This window comes from Seriola aureovittata, chromosome 19 (genome assembly GCF_021018895.1).
Source record: "Seriola aureovittata isolate HTS-2021-v1 ecotype China chromosome 19, ASM2101889v1, whole genome shotgun sequence".
NCBI lineage: Eukaryota > Metazoa > Chordata > Actinopteri > Carangiformes > Carangidae > Seriola > Seriola aureovittata.
In genome coordinates this window covers 7,013,283-7,034,371 of record NC_079382.1, presented here as the reverse complement: position 1 = coordinate 7,034,371, position 21,089 = coordinate 7,013,283, and the positions used below count along the sequence as shown (strand labels likewise).

The 21,089-nt window shown below is 39.4% G+C and overlaps 1 protein-coding gene across 1 annotated transcript in view; it reads right to left on the bottom strand.

Annotated features, from left to right (window-relative positions):
- The window catches only part of atad2b (ATPase family AAA domain containing 2B), a 70,798-nt gene that overhangs the window by 21,001 nt on the left and 28,708 nt on the right, over nucleotides 1-21,089 (bottom strand). The window contains exon 25 of the mRNA XM_056405468.1: nucleotides 327-1,067. Coding sequence (XP_056261443.1) covers nucleotides 327-1,067 — 741 coding nt within the window. The remainder of the gene's footprint in view (nucleotides 1-326; nucleotides 1,068-21,089) is intronic.

The window sequence follows — 21,089 nt, the reverse complement described above, 5'->3', positions numbered from 1 at the left end:
TCTTAACTTGCTTAAGAAAGCCAAAAACAAAGTGGCAGGGATCTTGCACCTTTCTCTTCTCAATTAAAAACTTATTTCGGATGTAATTCAAACTCATCCACCATTGAAAAGCTTGTCCAATTATATGACAAAGTGATAGACAGGCTCAGCTATTTGACCTTTGGCCCAACCCTGACAGACAGCAAAACAGTACTTGAAATACACCAGGCATCAATCCCCTAAGCAAACACAGTTACTTTTACTCAGGGGTAAACAAAGTAAACTAAAAACAGAATGACAAAAGGCACTGCATTCTGTTTAACTAACTATCCAGTCTAGCTTTATACCTTCTTTGTCTTGATCTTCCTCAGCACTTTCTGTTACTACCCTCCCATCCTGGGGAGGGTGCTCCTGAGTTGGATGGCTCTCATGTTCATCTTTGTGCTCTTCCTGTTCTGGCTCATTAGAGCCTTCAGCCGTGCTCAGAGGAGTCCTTTTCTCAGCCTCACTACTCGTTTTGAGGCTCTGCGAGTCCAGGCTGTCCATTGACTCGTTTCCATTCACACAGTCCACTTGTGATACTAGGAGACCCTCTGTGTGCTTGGTCTGGGCCTCAGCATCCGAGGACTCTGACATTTCAATCAAAGGCTGGAAGTCAGCCTGCTTGGCCGGGCTATCCTCGTCCGCCTTGGGATGAGAACTGCGACCAAGGCAATGTAGCTCATTGTGTTGCTCTGTGTTCTCAGACTCTCCCTGTTTGGCTGTGGAATCCTCCTCATCCTTAGGTGCTGGTTCTTCTCTGGCTTCAGTGGCATCTGGAGGCTCAGCAGGAGCCACAACAGGAGGCTCATTGGAGCTCTCCTCCTCTGTGGAGGGGGCATGAGGATGGTGGCCATTGGGCTGGGGACCTGTGATATCGCAAGATGATTCCTCATCCTGCGTGAAACATGAGTCACTGGGCCCTGCAGCCTCCACTTCTGCCTCGGGCTCATCTTCCTCCTCTTCTGTTCCTTTCTTGTAGTTCTTCTTCTTACGGATGATGCCCCGCCCCCAAGACGGCCGCCGGCGAATCTTGCGCTTTATATGATCTATGAAGGAAAGAGATGGTGAGAAAACTTTATTAATTCAAACAAGCACAAAACATTTACAAAAATTTCAGAATACCTACAAGAAAACTACAATAATGGCTCCTATTAACAACATTCAAATCATTCTACACCCTCAAAAGTCAATACCATCCTTTTAAAAAGGGGAAAAAATTTGATCCACTTCATTACACTCATTGAATGCATGACTGGACATGTGCATATCTGTCCAAATATTTCTCTCAGGCAAAAACAATACAAAAGTTTCTAACGGTAAACAACTGAAAGCAATCCAAGATTTTAATTATAGATGAAATATATTTTCAAACTATTCCCTCTTTGAAAAGATACTGTAGACTAGAAAAAACAAATTTCCTCCTTCACATAGCTTGCAAGTTTACTGTATTTAAATCTGGACATTTGGCCTTCCTCTAAGAGTAACAAGCAGTGGGTGACAAAGACGACAAAGAAAGTACAAGAGAGACAGACAGAGACGGAGACAGCAGCACTGTTATATCATGGATGCTGGACACTAATGACAACAGATGGTGCTCAGGATTTTAAGAGGCAGTGGAAAACCAAAGCCTGCTCTCTGAGAGTGCAGTAAAAGTGTCACAACAAGCAAGCAAGAATACTAAATGCAGTGAAACTTCAAGGCATTTGCCTTCATTTACTGGTTTCCTGAAGCAGACACTGAAACTGCTTTCACACATGCCGTGAAATTCTGAACCTTTCTAGACATTACCCAGAGGAGCTGTATGCGAGAATGCAAATGTCCGAATCAGTTGAAATGGACACTAAACGGACTTTACACTCAGCTCTCTAGTGTATACCCTGTGCAATGTCCAACTGAGCCCATGTGTGAATAGAGCCGTGATTGTCCAGAGAATTCAGAGCAAGCAAGTGGGCGTGTTGATGTTCTTATCATTTCTCCTGCACACTATACCCAGGCGCCACCCCTCGCCTACACTAAATGGGAGTTTTTCCAGTAGGTGAGGTGATGAACAACCCCCAGTTGTGTGCTGCATGTGTGAAAGGGCAACTTTGGACAATGTCTGGACCTGAATCTCCAGACATTGTCATTGTTTCAAATACAGACCAGAGCAACAGAGTCAGAGAGAATGGAAAGACATAAAAAGAGTATGAAAGAGAAACACATAGGGACCACCACAAGTCAGTTTCCTCGGGACACGAGCATTTGATTCTGACAATGAGTGGCCTTATCATGGCCTGTCAGTGAGACATCCATCCTAACCCCAAAGGAAGCGATTGGTCTTGGCACCAAAAGGCCTTCACAACTTAATATCATCTGTTGAGTCCCGTCAGGCAGCTCTAACACTGCATAATTCTAAGTAACGCCAGGAAAAAAATTGTCATTGTCTCATAAAACAACTATCTCAAAAAGAAAAAAGAGATAACTTAAAAGATACTCTCTCTGGTGTGTGTGTGTGTGTGTGTGTGTGTGTGTGTGTGTGTGTGTGTGTGTGTGTGTAAATGAGCTCAACTATGGATAGAACCACTAGATCACAGTGGACTTATTAAAATCCATAAAGTCCAAGCCATTATAATTCTGTCAAGGGCCATTTGAATGATCTAAATCTACCAAAGTGGGATCTTATGCAGAATCAATAACGTATGCCAGCTTGGTTCTCAAAGGACTAAATGACCAGGACTCTTAAGTTATTCAAAGGAGATTATTCTGCACAGTGTAACTGAGCAGATCTTTTTTGCCTTAATACTAGAGAATCTCTATTGTGTCATATGTACTAGCACCACAAAATATGACTTGGCAAACTGACAAGAAATCATATAGGCCGATATGCCTGTGTCTTGCCTCTCAATTTATCCCTCTCCCCCAACACCTTTCTCCAGGGCTCATCTTTCCACTCTAAAGATGTAGTTATGTATGCATCAGAAGAAGGCAGAAAATGAAACATTATGTTAAAAACTTGTCAACAATGTGAAGGGAAAACGGGCAGAAAGACAATCATACGAACTGAAAGTTGTATTTTGTCTCCCAGAAAAACATGAAAAAAGGAGATTATTAGTCAACTGATGCTTGGTGATGGGCTCAGGACCCTCCTCTTTAGGAACTGTTCTCTAGAGATCCTCTTAATGACCAGCCACATATTTACTGTCAGCCACAACCAGCACACCAGACAGCCCAGAGGGGAATGAAGTACACTTGGTACCAGCTAATGCTGCACAATTATTGTAAAAAAACAGCAATTTACATGCATCTATGAAGTGGCAACATTTGGGTATATACTATATCTTATCACACACACTTTCAAGGACATTTCAATAGAGTGCCATAATTTCGCCCAGACCTCCTCTGTTGCTGCTCTTAACTCTCATTATGTTTCTCCTGTCAGTAAGAATTAAACTCTCCATCTTTCCCCGCTTATTTAAACTCACACTGGCATGTGCTGAAGTGCTGCCTTGAAATTTTCACTGCACTCTCATTCTATAATAATCCAAGTTTCCAAGTACTGCTATGGTTACGTATGTCATCAGGCTAGGGGACTAATGGATACCTTACAAAAACAGAGTTACTAGCATTTTGCATTTACAAGACAATGACAGCACCTCACAGGAAAGGATTACTGTTCTCCCACAAATATTCCACAAATATCTACATAGACTGGTATTTAAGACACTTAGAGGTAGGAGAGGAACTGGGCAGTATTCCCTGAAGAGGCGGCTACCAGAGCTGAAGGTTTAAAGAGACAATGAGACACATCCCCCTGCCAAGGCCCCCCACCACCAACCATCAAGCCCACAGTTTGTAATAGAGCCTCTCTCAAGTGGGTGCAGGGGCTGCTGGCAGAGTTAATTTTAAGGTGGGATACAGCTTTGGTTTTTGGTTCCTCCTGATCTGATCTGGAAGGAGGAGACAGCCGTAGGGTAAGCCATGGATCAGGCGGACAGCCTCATTCATCTTCAGGCATGACTGGCACATGGGATAGCTGCTCTGCTGAGGGAGGGAGTGAGGGAGGGACGGAGAACAGAGACGAAAACCTGCCAGGCATCCAGGATATTTCTGAGCCATCCTATCAATAGTGTGTGTGTGTGTGTGTGTGTGTGTGTGTGTGTGTGTGTGTGTGTGTGTGTGTGTGTGTGTGTGTGTGTGTGTGTGTGTGTGTGTGTGAGAGAGAGACAACCTTTTGTCATCTAGTTAGAATGCTCAGTTTTGCCAATTTGTTTATTTAACCTTCAGAATTTAGATTTCATTTATAAATGCCACACAATGTCCAGCAATTAGTCATAGCTTGGCTCTTTTCAATTTCAGCACAGAAAACATTACTTTTTACTCCCAAGTTATACAGTTGTGCTTTTTTAATATACTATGGCTAATCAAACTGTAAAGGCAAACGTCAGCATTATTCTGAAAAGTACACAATAAAAAAGAAGCATAGCAGCTAACTTTCAGCTGACCCTTCATTTGCCTTTTAACCTTTTGTGGATACATATTTTCCACAGACTTTTTTTACATAGACATACCAAACAAAAAACCCACAATTCCATGAAAGAGGGCTCGCAAGGGTCAGCTATCACCATCGGAGCTATGAAGCATACTCCTGAGGGATGAAAAGTTTAGACAGAATGGCAGCAAATGACTCGTCATAGTCAGCTATTAAATAATGCATGAAAGTTGTTAGAGCATGAACAGCCAACCACAGAGGGGAGATATGCTGATGGGGGAGGGAAGATGGGAAGGAGGAAGGGGAAAGAGAACCAGAGCACTTTGTAATAATTAAAAGTGCCTAACCCATACAAGATTCATGCAGTGGCAGAAATATTTCAAGCTGCCACCACACGTACTTGTCAGAACAGTGTATGTGCACAGCTTTTGAGAGCAAAAAGCCCCCGGAGATGAGTATCCAAACCGCCATACCAGCAAGTATTAAATAAATAAATCAGTCCAGTGACACTGATGGACAATTCAGAGGCATACTGGTAATGCCTTTGGGTGAAATTGTGAATCAGTGCCTCCAATTCACAGATTTCTTTATTTGATAATTCCTAGTATTGAGTAATCAGATCACAACTCATCAAAAGACAGCCATACCCAGTGCTGGAGAGAGGACAAAGGAAGGACCATTTCTGTAGAATAAAATTCAAAAACGGACAGCTTCTATACTGTGAAAAATTACGTTTTTTCTTCCACAGGTATACAAGGTCAGACAGATCCACTTGTCCGTACAATCCAGATACATTTGTATATACAGTTAATAGTAGGGCTATCCAAGGAAACTCTGAAGCACCCCATGCCCATAGCATTATGGAATATAGCTTAGACTTTTTCTTACTTTTATATCTTCCCAATACACACAAGCCCATAAAGGCAAGTGTATCAATCTCAGTTTAATTGATGATAGCTCTGTGGGCGCAATGCCACATCATCATTGATACTAACTCATACTTACTGTATAGCCCAAAGCTGGTTAAACAAATCTAGGCAATCAATCTAATCTGCCACTGCTCTTTGCTGAAATCATGTACAAGCAAAAACATACTGAAATGATTAACCTTGAAGTTTTACATGGGAGGAATGTTATCTCATAAAAGGAAAGTTTTCTGGAAATGCTCTGATTCGATTTCTTGCCAAGATTTAGATGAAAGGAGTGACACAACTCTTATGTCTGTATGCTACATATGAAAAGCTGGTTAGCTTAGCTCAGCACGAACATTAAAAGCAGGGGGAAACCGCTAGCCTAGCTATGTCAAAAGCTAACAAAATCCACCTACAAGCAGCAATGAAGTAAAAACAACTTGTTCAGGACCAGTGACTTCCTACAAGGGGAATTTGGGAAATTATTGATGGGATACCAGTACATTTCCCTTTAAGGTACAGTCCCAGAGCATACCAGAGCATAGCTCACCTGGTAGAGCAGGTATCACATATCGAGTCCTTACCGCAGCAGCCCTTTGCTGCATGTCATTCACCTCTCTCCCGTCTTTCCTGTCTACCTCTACTGTCACTAGTTAATAAAGCAGAAATGCCAAAAAAATCATTCAAATATTCAAATTAAATAAAGGCATCAAACTTCCCCATATTCCTACCAAACCACACAGAACTACTCAAGACTTAACTGAAATGCAATCATCTCATTGTGACCCGCCCACATATCTATTGGCAAACACATTGTCCATCTCAGTCCTCCATTTCCTCAGTGGAGTCATCATAAAATTAGTATTTGGCCGAGGTAACAGAGCTACAGCAGCATTCTGTGGACTCTAGGACCTAACCTAGAAACATATTGTAAAGAGGAAGTAATGAAGCTGAAACTTTTACTATCCTATCCCTTACAATCCTTACATTTTTTCAATTTTTTTTCCAGTTTACTGTGTGTGAAAATCAATATAATGACACATACAGTAATTAAATGCTATGAATTGGTGAGTACTTCTCTGGATATCAACACCAGACTAATACATTCAGTGTAAAATGGAACTGTAAAAACTCTAATACTACTAGACTATATAATAACCCAGGAGGCTGCTGTCTTGTGCAAATATTATTTTGGGCCAGTAGATGTGAGAAATATTTAAGAGTTTTACAAACTGAAAACTTTTCTTTATGAACAAACTTATATCATGATCATCTTGTGAATCGTATCACAAAGTATTGATTACAGATTTTTTTATTCCATGTTTCACAAATAATGTCAGTTCCATCTTAAAATGTGGCTAATTTATGTACAGGCATCAATGTTTCTCAGTGGCGCTGGTCTGGAGAGTCAGCAACTCTTTGGGCAGACTAACAGTCTACATTCACAGACACTCTGTCCTCTCCTAACCTGGACAGATGCTTTGTTGTTTACTAACCTACTTACTTCCTTACTGCTGCGTGTGTGCACACCATTTAAGAGAGTGAGTGTGTGTGTAGGGGCGTGGAGTGTGTGTTTCCATGGCAATGAACATTTTCTTTGCCTCCAGAGAATGCCTGCTCTCTAATTCTGCTCTCTGAATTCACATTTAGGACACTGGGCCAACACTTGGGTTCACTCTTGCTGGGAAATACAGTACAAGAATTTGGGACCAAAGGAAAACAAGTGCCTGAGAAAATATGTGAATATACAAATAGGGAATTGTCTGTGTGTATTCACATGTGTAATTGAATAACCATATGGTATTTGTGTGTGTATTAGTCACAGCTGATTTGAGATTCAAACCAGTCCGTGAATGAAGGCTATAGCTCTTAGGTTAGACTCGAGGCAGAAAAGGAACAAAGACTTACAACAAGACTCCAAATTGAGAAATATTACACTTCCAAATTTGAGGGGGAAAAATGGGGCACGGGACAGCATGTGAGACATGAGGGTCTCTTTTTGGCAATATATGAATGAGATTGTGTTTATACCTGGTACAAAGTTGGTTCAAGGGTAATGTTCTAATTTACATTTTTTTCTTTTATATTCCTTTAAAAGATATTCATATTTGAACCAATTATCTGTTTGACTGATTCTCTAAAACACAAAAAGAATACTGTGATGCAGCTTTAATGTGGTGTAAGCAGTCCTGCTCTAACAATCTTGAAAATGTTGAATGTGTCACCTGTGAAGCACGTATGCAATCTATGTAAATTTTTCCTGTATTTTGTAACTTTGCTATTGTTTTGGATTGCAGTATATTGTTGGAAGTGTAGTAATCCACTCTTTTAACTGGAGATGATCACACTCAGTTACTCATCTGTGGCCCTCCCAAGTCACTGTAACTAGCAGATTTAAGGAATGTTCCTGTATACATACGGTGTGTAAACAAACATACAGCTACTGTAAGCATAGTCCAAGGCACAACCCAGCAACCAACTCTACTTTTTGTCATCCTGGTTCATTGGAATCGACTGGAGTTGGGGCCTCAATCTTGTAACATTAATGAAATATTGATCGGTCTTGCTCTCATCACCTGCGACTGACAGGGAGGAGCTTGGAGTTGGGAGCTATGTTACAATCAGCACAATAGGCATTAACAAGAGGCATAGACCTTTACAAAACTTTACGCACATGCTGTTGATGTGAAATCCTGTTTAGTGTTTATAAAGAAGTAAACATTATAGTTATTTCTTACTTATCTTTCTATCTAATTATGCAAAAGTGTACTTTTAAACATGTTCTGGTAGTTTTCCCACCTGCTTTTTTCAAAATGAAGCATCATTCAGATGAGGAAAACTACCATTGTCCCCTTTTATCCAATGACAAAAGACTGCTTTTTCCACCTCTTATAATAAATGTGTATTTAAAGGTATACTGCATGTACAGTTTGTGGCATTATAAGGTACCCATTTGTGTTTATATTACTGTGATAATTCCAATAATATAGAAAATGGTATGACTGGTTCATAATAAAAAAGTTTTGTCAGGTCACGATATACTGGATTAATTCATTATGATATGCCAAGCAGACCAACTGCATTGACAAAACAAAATACTAATCATTACTTAACTATTCATAACTAGGCAGATAGAGGACATACTGCTCATCAGTGCACAACAGAATAACCAACACTATTTTAGCAATCAACAAACAAATTTAGTATCTTAAACTAAAACGTTAAAAGCCGAAGTTACTTAAGAACTGTTGTAAATTCATTTTGGGGTCAAAGCTTTGGTTTTAGAATATCAAATCCATCAATATCTGTATCTGATGACCAGCACCATACGACAAAGACATCCAACATGTGATATTTTTTTTATTAAATTTACTTTGGTTAAGCAAAAATAAAAGTGTCTGCATCTGTTTTAGACATTTCTCTTTTAGTTGGCACTTTTCATTAAAAAGGGAGAAGTTAAAGTTTGTGAACAAGGCTCAACGTGCACAAGTGCACTAACCTTAAAGACTCTAAATTGTGACAATGCTTTGGTTGTGCTGTTCTAAGCATAAACAACAAGAGCATATTTTCTATATTTTCCCAACTGTATCCCCCTCTGGGGATTTCAGCCATTTTTTCTCTATCTGAATTATTCTCTGAGCTGTAATTAACACAACACAAAGGCTGTATATCCCCGGCCATGACTGCTGAACAAATTCCAATTCAACGGTTCCTGATGACTTTAACTAAGTGAGTCATTTAAATTTTGTCTTTCAAAATGTGCACAGAAGACAGAATTTGTTGTTAAAGATGAAAAAAAAATAGGTCAAGAGAGGCACCCCTCTAAAGGTTAATATAACATAAATGATGAGAATGTATAATTAATGATTTTTTGCATGATGTCTTTGCTCTATTAAGCAAGCAACACTGCAGACAATCTACATATAATATCTATATATCAGGCTGGCATCAAGCCAAGCTAAATTGGACGCTGCTTTCATTCACTTGATCTAAGTTTATCTCTAGCATTAACTTAGCAATTCCTCAACAGTTTCCCACTACTGACATTTATCTAGGGCCGCGGCTAATGATTATTTTCATTGTCAATTAATTGGCATCACAATTTCCTAAAACCCCAAAATAATCAAATTACTATAACCAGGAAAAGGCTCACATTTGAGAATCTAGAACATTTTTACTTAAAAACATGACTAAAACCATTCACTGAGAGTGAAAATAGTGGCCAATTAATATGCTGTAGATCTACTTTATTAATCGACTAATTGCTGCAGCTTTAATATTTTATAGTTAGAAATATACAGATCTGTGTTTGTTTGCCTAATTTGTTTTTCATCTAAATATCATTCATCACTGAGAGATGCACCTAAGCAACAGCAGGTCCCACATTTGCTTGAGGAGTTTAACTATTGAGTAAGAGTGTATGCAGAGGAAAGGTGTGAAAAGAAAAATGAGAGATGACATGGGAAACACTGTTGTCTCTTGCTGCTTTCTTTGGCTCCCAAAGAGAGCTCCAAACCAAAGTGAGCCAGAAAGGCTGTCATGGTGAAGCAGGGCCTCGGGGTCTCCAGGTCATGAAAGGAAAACAGCCGTTTGTCACCTGATGTGACACTTTCCGCTGACACTTAATGAAATGTCCAGATCAATAAATGATCCCATCCTTGCTTCCTGAAATGAAGGAGATCAGTCACTTCCCTCAATTGCTGTGTCGCCCTTCTTATTTCCATCATTCACTCCCTTTCTCTCACATAAAGGCCTACATAGCCATAGCACCTTGCTTGCTTTTACACTCACTTAGCACATTAATAGGAACACCATACTAATACTAGGTAGGGCCTTGTTTGTCTCAATTCTTCATAGCATGGATTCCACAAGATGTTTGAAACATTCCTCTGACATTCTGCTTGATCAAATCACATCATTTCTGCAGATTTTTCAACAGCTGCACTCCTACCACATCCCAAAGGTGTTCTATTGGATTCAGATGTGGTGACTGGGGAGTCCATCCAAGTACACTGAACTCACTGTCATGTTCAGGGAACTACATTAAGGCAACTTTTGCTTTGTGACATGGTTCATTATCATGCTGGAAGTAGCCATCAGAAGATGGTAAATTGTGGCCATGTTGGGAGGCACATTGTCAGCAACAATACTCAGACAGGCTGCGGCATTCAGACCATGACTGATTTGTATCAAGGGGCCCAAAGTGTGCCAAGAAAACATTTGCCACACCATTCCACCATGACCACCACCAGCCTGGACTGGTGACAACAGGTAGGTTGGGTTCGTGGCTTCATGCTGTTGAAGCCAACTTTGGCCCTACCATCTGCGTGCCTCAGCAGAAATCCAGATTCATCAGACCAGACTATGTTTCCCAGTCTTCAATTGTCCAGTGTTAGTGAGCCTGTGCCTACTGTAGCCTGAGATTTCTGTTCTTGCCTGACAGGAGTGGAACCAGACGTGGTCTTCTGTTGTCGTAGCCCATCCACCTCAGGGTTCGACATGTTGTGCTTTCTAAGTTGCTTTTCTGCTCACCACAGTTGCAAACAGTGGTTATCCGAGTTACTGTAGCCTTTCTGTCAGCTCCAACCAGTCTGGTTACTCTCCTCTGACCTCTCTCATCAACAAAGCTTTTCCATCCGCAGAACTGCTGCTCTCTGGATGTTTTTTGTTTTTCACACTATTTGGAGCAACTCTACAGACTATTGTGTGTGAAAATCCCAGGAGATCAGCAGTTTCAGAAATACTGAAACCAGCCCGTCAGGCACCAACAACCTAACTGAAGCTCCTGACCTGTATCTGCAGCGGTTTATATATTGCATTACAGTATAATACAGGTGTTCCTAATATTGTACCCAGTAAGTGCATGCTCCGAAACATTGTTTAAGTCTGAATACCTAAGATGTAAATTCACATACCCTTATTAAATAAGTATGTAGGGTGGTGTGTGGTAAAAAAAACTAAATTGGTGAATTTACCGTGGTTGGAGATGCAACAACAAAGGATGATATTTGTCAGGTCACACCAGTGGCAAATGACATCTAACATAATCTCTTCCAATGCTATCATATAGGATTGTGCTACAGTGTGTGTATTTTAAATTAAAGAATCTTTTAACTTAAACGGATGGATGAATCCTGCATAATCCCCAACTTGATTTGCAAAAAGTTTATCTTTTTCAAACTAATAACTTATCACATCAAAAATAATAGAAACAATAATTTTGGTTTTAAATCAGAATTTGGAATATGTGTCACTACAGCCATTTCACAGAGCTGCAAGACTTCTCTGAGGTAGCACTTGATGGAGGAGGAACTGAAGACATTCAGGCAGAGCATGTGTCTCTTTTCTGTCCTTCTCTTCTCTACTGCTCAGTAAATGGCCAGTGGGATGACGGCGCCTGTGGTGCCATCTTCTCAGAAGACAGATATGCCCTAATGCACCAGCAGCTCCAAGTACTGCTGAAGATGTCAGCCTATGCACACATGTACAGTACATACAAAACAGGGTATGAAAACCTTCTGGGGGAAAGGTTTGTAACCTCCAGAAAAAACATGCATAGAGACAAAGTGCAAGGCAGGAGTGAGAAGGTGAAGAGCTGTGCGTGGTTTGACTCATTTTGACTGAGAAGCATAACAATGTGTACTGTTACTGTGTACAATTAAACACTAGAGTTGTGTATTGAATATTATGAACAAATTTTACTATAAGATCTTTCTTGAGATCATTGTTAGTGCTCAAGGTGGATAAATTCACCAAAACCATATTGAATCCTTTATCTTTCCTCCTTTTGGGTAGAAGTTGTACTTCATTTCATTTTATCTGTTGCAATAAGCAACCACAATTAGAACCTGTAATGCAGTAACAGCTCCAGTTTTGTTTCCATATAAAAAGAATAGTATGGTAAAAGGTGCTACTTTCTTCACATGTTGGGAATTGGAGGTTTATTACCAGAAGCAGTAAGTGCTTATTGTGTGACTAGAAAAAAATAGAGGTCCCATATGGGATCATATTGTTACTACTATGCTACAGGCGACAAGGCTATACTCTCTAGCCTTGAAACCAGAACAATCGGCAAACTCATGTTTATTCACTCTCACAAATGCGAATTGGTCTGGCAATGTCAGGCTACATACTCTGCTGAACGACAAAAGCCATGATCTGCAAGCATATCACATTCACTGCGAAGGATAGCCATTGTACTTTGTCAGAAGTCATACACTTGCTAAATTGATTAGATTAGATACCAATTAGATACCCTGTGAGTCTGTTGAGGGATTCCGGTGGGCACAGATGTATAATAATAGGACTCGGCAGAAAGGGATATTAAATTAAACACTGTTTACACAGGGATTCTTTGTTCTACATAGACACCTTACTGAATCGTTTCTTTCCTTTAAAGATTCATTGACTTATTATATTGTGGGAAAATAAATTCAAATTGGGTCACTTTCAGTCACATGCATGATGTTATAATGTCACACCAAATTACTAATAAGAACAGTGAGTAATTATTTGCTCAAACTAAAAATTTAGCTCCACATTTCCGTGCCCCAAATTTCCTGACAAGCATTTGCTCCTCAGTGGTAAGGCTAAAACAAAGTCTGCTTTCTTACATGATTAAGCTGGGCTTTATCCTCTAGATAGTCTCCCAATCACTTATCCATCTAGGTTTTTCACGACATTTGCTGCTACTGTATTTGTTAACTTTCCAAAAGTGATATTCAAGTTGAGACAATGGTCCCCTGCTGTTATGAACAGCATCAAGGGATAATGCTGTGTTATGATTGCTGATCACTGTCGCATTTGAGATGGATTGCTATGCTCACAAATGAGAACTGAGGGCCCACCTTGGATCCTGACAAAATTTGCTGCTCCATCATTCAGAATAAGGGCTAGTTTATGCTAAAATAATGCACTATGTCAGAATTCATATTTATAGCTAGTCCAAACAGCAGTCCAAATTTAGTGTGAAAAGCCAGCCATCATAGAGAAGAAGATGTGATATGGTTTAAATATGGGGATAACGGCACACATTTTCAGTCAGTCTCTCCTGGAAAGCATATATGATAATGTTGCACTCTTTTGTGGACACAGAAAGTGCCACAAGTAGTTGTGTAACAAATGAAAAAAAAAAAAAGAGAGAGCATGTTCAAATCCAGCTTCCTCTCTTCACTCATGTGGACATCCCACTCAAAAGTCACATTTCAACCAAAAACCTTTTAGTTAGGTTTCTGAAGCCACTCACCTTCCAACAAGTAGTTCTGACTGAGTATACAGCCGCCTTAACGGTGTTGACTTTCTGCAGAATTAAAGTTCACCCTTCAACAGTTTTGCTCCAGTACATCACATATGCTTTGTTATTTGGTAAAACATAAAACTGTTTAAATTGTTTTGCATCTCCTTGAGAGAAAAATGGGGTCTAGGTTTAGCTGCATGGTAGAGTCTTCACTAACTATTGGCAGTTATTCCAGACAGTGTCTAGACTAAAGCTTATCTTAACTCAAACTGCCCTGTGGTGTAGCTGGTGTTGGAGGGTTAGTATTGATTGCACCCAGCTTCTGCTTTGGCTGATCCAACAATTCTGCCTATAAACATGGCCTAGGACCAAAATAAAACTTGAATTAACATTTATTCTCAATAAAAATGTGTTTTATTGAGCTTGTGAGCTGTCTAGCTGAAATAAAGTGAGTCTGCAAGTTCAGGCAGGCAATTCAAGTGGTACTGTGCTCTAGATCTGCTAATCTGTCAGCTAAGTTCTTGCGACTGCCATTACCAACTGAATGGTCTATTTAGGTGTCGGACTGAGTTGCTCTTTCATAACCACCATTTGTGCTGCCAGTGCTTTCTGTGCATTCAGGCACCACCACTATCCCTGTATTCACATAGGAAGCTGTTACATTTTTTTTTTTCATTGCTCCTGCCTTAGGATTGTTTTTGCAATAACTACTACCTTAGTGAAGCAGATACTGTTTGACTCGAGCTTAATGAAATCTTTACACCTATTCTCAATTAAAAATAAATAAATGAATAAATAAAACATTCTACTTCAAATAAGATAGGTTAGTCTGACAAGTGGATTACACTGTGCAAAAACAATTTACAATGTCATTAAAACTATCAGTGACTAAAACTATAAAGAATATAGTATATATCAGTTATTCTGATTTATTATTTCTATGACACCAAAATAAATAGATGAGTGACAGAGTATCAATAAGTAGATAATTATCATATCAACATCTATGTATGAACACATTCTTCCCTTTCAAGTTAGGGGCAGCACTTCTGCAAGATTCTCTGAGGCAAGTTCATATATTCAGTCTTCCCACACTTATCTTACAATTACATTTTAAAACTTTCATAACTTCAAACCAATTTTCCATGACAAGAAAAGTGTATTGTAATATTGTAGATAATTTGATTCACTGTAGCTCAGAGATTTCTGAAATCCATCTTTCCTAACATGCAAATCCTAAATTTAATTAGCAATTTCAAAAAACAATAAGTAAAAGCACGATGTGAACAAAAGCATTCTACATTTTTTTTTTTTTACCATAAATAAATATTCTTCAGGGACTGTACAACAGTAAATCAGTTGCACATTCAAGACAGTACAAGTCTGGTACAGTCAAATATAAAAGGTGTGCAGTAAATATCATAATTAATTAAATCATCAAGTTCATAATTTTTATTTTGTTGAGACCATTAGAGTGATGGCAGTTCAACTCCATGTTAATTTTTGATGATTTGCTTTGTGGTGATATTGGATTGGTTTGCATTTTTGAGGTGTCCATGCATATACGAATATAATTTAGTTAATGACTGATGAAGAAGGCATTCATCAAAGAATAAAAAATGTAGTTTAACTCGAAGTCACTGAAAACATGATCACACTAACATGCCTCAGTGTAATAGCTTTCTTACACTCCTAAACAACACACCTACTTGAGGAAACTATGTCCTTAATCAAACAGAAAGAGAACTGAAGTTCAGTGAAGAAGAGAACAATTTACAACCACTTGTCCCTGACCCAGACCTCAGAGAAGCATGAGGGTGCCACAACAACAAAGGGGAGACTTGATTCATAAAACAATTAAAAGCTCTTACTAAAATGTGCCTTGTTAACGCTGTATATACATGGGACCATAAGTCACCGACATGTCACAGATAAGATGGCTTGATAAATAACAATGAACTATTCATGGGTCTGACTGGGCCACTGGGGAGCTGATGAGTTACATAACTGTCCTTGACTCTTATGATGTGTCATAATAAGTGGTTAGCTGGAAAGGGGCAGCTGTGTTGAGAGAAAATGCATCTCATTTCTGGGTTTAATGGAGATGTGGCAATTAGCCTGGATAAGTGCGAATCTAGGAGTAATCTGATGTAATTAAAAACCCAGTCGGTGCACATTCCTATTCTTATGGTGGTCTAATGTGACTCATGTCGCTTAATGTGGCCATCTCTTAAAGAGTCCCCAGAGATGTGAGCATGGATGGCTGAGTTTGTGTTTAGAAAAGTTAATCTCCACCACAGAACACGCAGACATTAGCGTATCTGTTATTCTGGGAAAGAAGATGTAGCAGTGTCAAATTCAGTACCAATAAGCACCAAACTGAAGGAATAATACCAAAACTACTTAAGTGAAGATTTCTAAAGCACGCATACACAAAATACACAAAACAACAACACAAATCTCAGAGAATAGTGATTAGTGTGATCTCTCCATTGGCATTCTCAGTGTATGACGGGTGAAACATTTTGAATTAGATAACCAGTAACCGAATCTTCAAAACATCACTGCATTCACATGCTAACCCTGATAAACAAGGTGCCCACATTACAAAGAGGTGGATCTTATTGGGGAACAGATACCAGTTCACTTTCCATCAAGCAGGGTTTGAGAAGTGCATAAAGTCCAAAAGATAATCTGGATCTCACCAGCAAATCCATAAGTAATTCCAACTAATCAAGTACTAATGCATCATTTTGTTTGTTCAATTTGTTCCAGTCAACTTATCAGAACCATGCAGAGAGAGGCAATACACCCCATTAGGCTACCTGGCGTTTACTAGCTTCTGATGTTTACTGAAATTGACTGATTGACTGCACTATGGTAAAAACAATGAGAGTGAAAGCCCAGGAGGCCTTGTATAATTTTCTGTCTATATTACAGCCTAAATGCTGAGATTCTGGGCTTCTCTTTAATGTTGGAGAGATATATATAAAATCTAGCATTACTGTCTCACAAATGTATGCCTCTGCCAACCAGGCAAGTGGCAGGAAATATCACCACAATATCCCCTCCCTGTGTTACTGTGTTGAATAATGGCCAAAAGTGTTTTTTTGCAGAACATTATGATGTCACAGTGAAGCTGACCTTTTACTATTTGGATATAAAATGTCATCACTTCATGATTTTATCCTATTAGACATTTGTGTTAAATTGTGTCATAATTAGTGTATGAATTCTTGATTGTTATGGCCAAAGATGTATTTGTGAGGTCACAGTCACCTTAACCTTTAACTTTGGACCACCAACTTCTAATCAGTTCCTCCTCGAGTTGAAGTGAATGTTCGTGCCACATACAATGAAATTCCCTCTGGGCGTCTATATATCGCACTGACAACAACGCGAGGTTACCATGACCTTGACCTTTGGTCTTTGCCAACTAAAATCTAAACAGTTCATCATTGATTCCAAGTGAACCTTAGTAACACCTTAAGGGAATGTCTTCAAGAATGGAATGGACGGACAGGCTACTCGAAATCATAATGCCTCTGGCCACAGCTTTCGCCAGCACAGAGACATACCCTTCATTATGGAAAGCACAGTACCAGATCGACTTCAACTGGAAAGCCAGGACAACCAATCCTATGTGAAAATCCAAACCTGTCTACCTCCCACGGAAACCTCTGAATATAATTTGTGATGTACAGATATTCCTAGAACGATAACATAATATCAAAACAATGAATGTCATTCGTGGTCCAGTTATTTGATTAATCAGTCGATTAGCAGTAATTTCAGCAATTAGACACTGTATGAGAGCTGTTCAACTTTACAGACCTTTGACATGAGGGGAAGAAAAAATAGCATTAAATGATAAATTACCAAAGGAACACTGTTCAATATGGACACCTCTGCATCGGCAGTATTTTCTAAGATTACTCTTGGCCTAATCCTGGCATCTCTATACAACACTTAGGAAAGATTCTAAAAAGACAATAACCATATTTCATAATTGGGCATTGTCAGCATTACACCTCTATCAGTTAAGCCAGCCTCTTTCACTCATCCATACCCTCTTTTCCCTTCCCATCACCTCTCTAGCATTCTTGGGCAGTACAGCTTGTAGTTATTGGGCATGCACAGAGGCAATGAGCAGCAACACTCAATCATTCCAGTGTAACTCTCTGGGCTCATTTCTTAAAAGGCACAAATGTATGCTGTTTACAATAATATGGTTATCTGCATTGCACAGTAATAAAACAAGGCATTAAAACCCAGTGAAGAGGATCACCACCCAACCTTGTCAACTGTGAACACTTAAGCATGCAGCATCAACTATGAATGGTGATATGCTGGGAGTGAAAAGACCCACAGACACAGTATGAATCTTCAGAAACACTAACACTGATGTCAGCTCATCTGCACCCTAAAACAATAATGGAGGCAAGCGGCATCATGGATGATTTTACATTCATTTCACGCTTGGTGCCACAATCCATGAGGCATCTGTGCCCACAAAATGGCAGCTTACGCTCAGTGCTTATTCACTCTGGGCTTTGCATGCTTTGCCTGGATTTTATTAGTGAGCGCCACGGGGTGTCAGAGTGTGCAACTCAAGATTGTTTTCGCCTGATATCCAAGAAGTAGTTTGGGGAAATTCACTGTCCAGTTCTAATGACTAATAATAAAATCAAGATTTCAGTTTTAGAAGATGCTTTATTTTCTCCTGATGCCCACTAGTACGCTCTAATTTTAGCCTTTAGGAAGCTGAAGAAATATTACATCCGTAGAACAGAACTACATTTGTCACCTGTTATCTGTACCAAATGCCATTCAGACAAATTTGTAGTAGACTTAATGATTTATTATGTGCGATATATGCTATGTATTAGTGTAAAAACCTACACTAGTGTTTTAAATTTTGGTTTGACGAAAACCCTGTTTTGCCTTGTTTACTTGCAGGACAGAATTTGATTATCACATTTCCTTTACCATTTTCAATTTTAGAACAAAAAATATGAGATGAAGGAGGAGAACAAGGGAAAAGTTGACCGAGTGATAGAGTGACATGGAAAGAAAAATATGACGAAACTACAGGCAAGAGGAGTAAAAACGGGAGAAAAGGAAATTATATATATTTATCTAATCCCGTTCTGGAGTTGGATGATTTTTACATGTCACTTGGACCTGAAGAGCAACTTGTGCAGTGACGTAAACTGACCAAAATTGTGTCCACCTGTCATTTAAGTCTCAGTACACTGAAAAGTTGGGAGGATAGAAGGATAACTTCATAAAAGCGACAACCGGTTTTTAATCGATTCAGGTAAAAGAAATTCTTGAGAGATATTCAAGTTCCCCTAAAGACATGCTTTAAAGTATGCAGAAAAGCCTCTGCTAAGGTTAACATTTTGTTTAACAGTGTTTTCCCACATAAAAAGTACACAAAAAAATGAACTAGAAGCTCATCTGCCTTCCTCACCGAGAAATTCTGGATCAGGCCTCATGCCCCGCCCACCACTGCTGCTTGTGCTAGGTGAAAGAGTAGTGCGTCTAAACATTTTTACAGTTAAAGGAAAAATCGGAGATACAGCCATACATGTTTGACCATCAGTCAGACCCAGACTCAGATGACGAGTCTGTTGTGCACCAAAATCGGTGACTACCAGACTTATCAGAACAGTAAGTGCAGTTAGCATCTGTTATTTGTTCATGTTTGTTTGTTAGCTTGTTAACTTGACAGTAGTTGGCATAGCATTAGTGGTTGTGCTAATGCAAACTTTCAGTTTCAGGTTCCCTATGATTGGTTCCTCAGGTTTGCAACATATGAAACCCTAGTTGTGTGAATCCGGTCCACAGGAGTACTAAGGTGTAAATACTCCAAGCCATGGAATTGACTAATCATTTTGCCCCTGATGTATCGTGTTTTTGTCTTTGTTTTTATTTTAAAAACCATGTGGACATGTTTACAAGGTTAAAACTTGATTTTCATTGGAGGGGGTCTTTAAGGACATCAGCTAGCATGCATAACACATTTATGTCAAGGGTAACCTTCAATAAGTATAGTAGATCTGACATCTTTGTAAACAGAAAAGGCATAGATGAGAAAACTGGGTAAACAAAATTGTCTGCGACAGTTCTTTGTGTTTCTTAAATTAAAAAAGTGCCTTCTTATTAACCCATTTACTTGTGCACTGTGACCATCTCAGCATGTACAGACTGTGTGCCTGTTGTCCTTTTGTCCTGAGAAAAAAAATCCAGGCCATCCTTTTAAGCAGTAACTACATCAGTCTGAGATAAAAGGAAATGGGAGTATTTATTATTACTTTAAATATCCCATCAAGGTCTAGTGATGGATTGACATTGGCAGTGGGGAGAGGAGCTATCTGTTTATTGTGATGCGAGATACAAGACAGGGGAGAGGCAAGCCACAGCAGTGCTCTGTCTACATGAATGCAGCCTAGTGGCTTTTGCCTTGGGCATGCTATTGAGTGACGCGGAGGACACATTATGCAGTGCCTACATCATTATTCTTTCCTTCTGCAAACAGTTCAACAGTTGAATAAGGACAATCTTGTCAACTGGAAGAAGAAAAACACTGGTGAACCATGCCAAGAAAAACAGACTGATAAAGGTTTTTGCCAAACTGGAAAAGTGACATATGACTTCAGTCTGAGTATGACAAATAAGGAAAACAAGAGAATGATCAGACTAGGGCTGTCCCAAACGATTATTCTTTAAACGATTAATCTAGCGATTATTTTTTCGATTATTCAACTAATCTAACGATTATTTTTTTTATTAACCTAACAGTAATTTTATTGCAATTATTTTCCAGTTAGTCATTTAATATAACAATTTGCCCCGTCCAACACACACACACACACTGCACCAGGGTGTTTCCTCTTTATGTGCTCGTGCATGACTGTCGTGCTAGAGTGATATGCCAGATGCACTTTGCAGAGTCTGCAGACTACCGCACTGTTGGTGTCAAGATTAAAGTATTCCAAAACTTTGGAGGACCGTGTGCAAGCCTTTTTTGCTGCGTGTTGCTCCACATGCTCCGTCGTACTGCTGGTAGACGCCGCCATGTTGTTCAAATAGATTACACAGACGCAAATCATTCATGTAGTAAATGACTTCAATTACGTCACCACGTTGTCCCAGCCCTTGCGCTGCGCTTGTATCCGGGTAAACCAAAGACAATGAATATAAACGGTCCCATTAGAAAGTTCCGGTTTTGTTCTATGAACATTTACCCTGTGTGGTTTTACACGACGCGTCGACACTAAAATTCCACGTCTAATAATTTTTATAATCGACAACGTCGATTACGTCGGATAATCATCCCAGCCCTAGATCAGACATTGATTTTTAGTTAAGAAATAAATAGCGTATGCCTTCACTGTCACAGAAATAACCCATCTGATTTAGCTTGCAAAAAACAGTCATGAGTGAT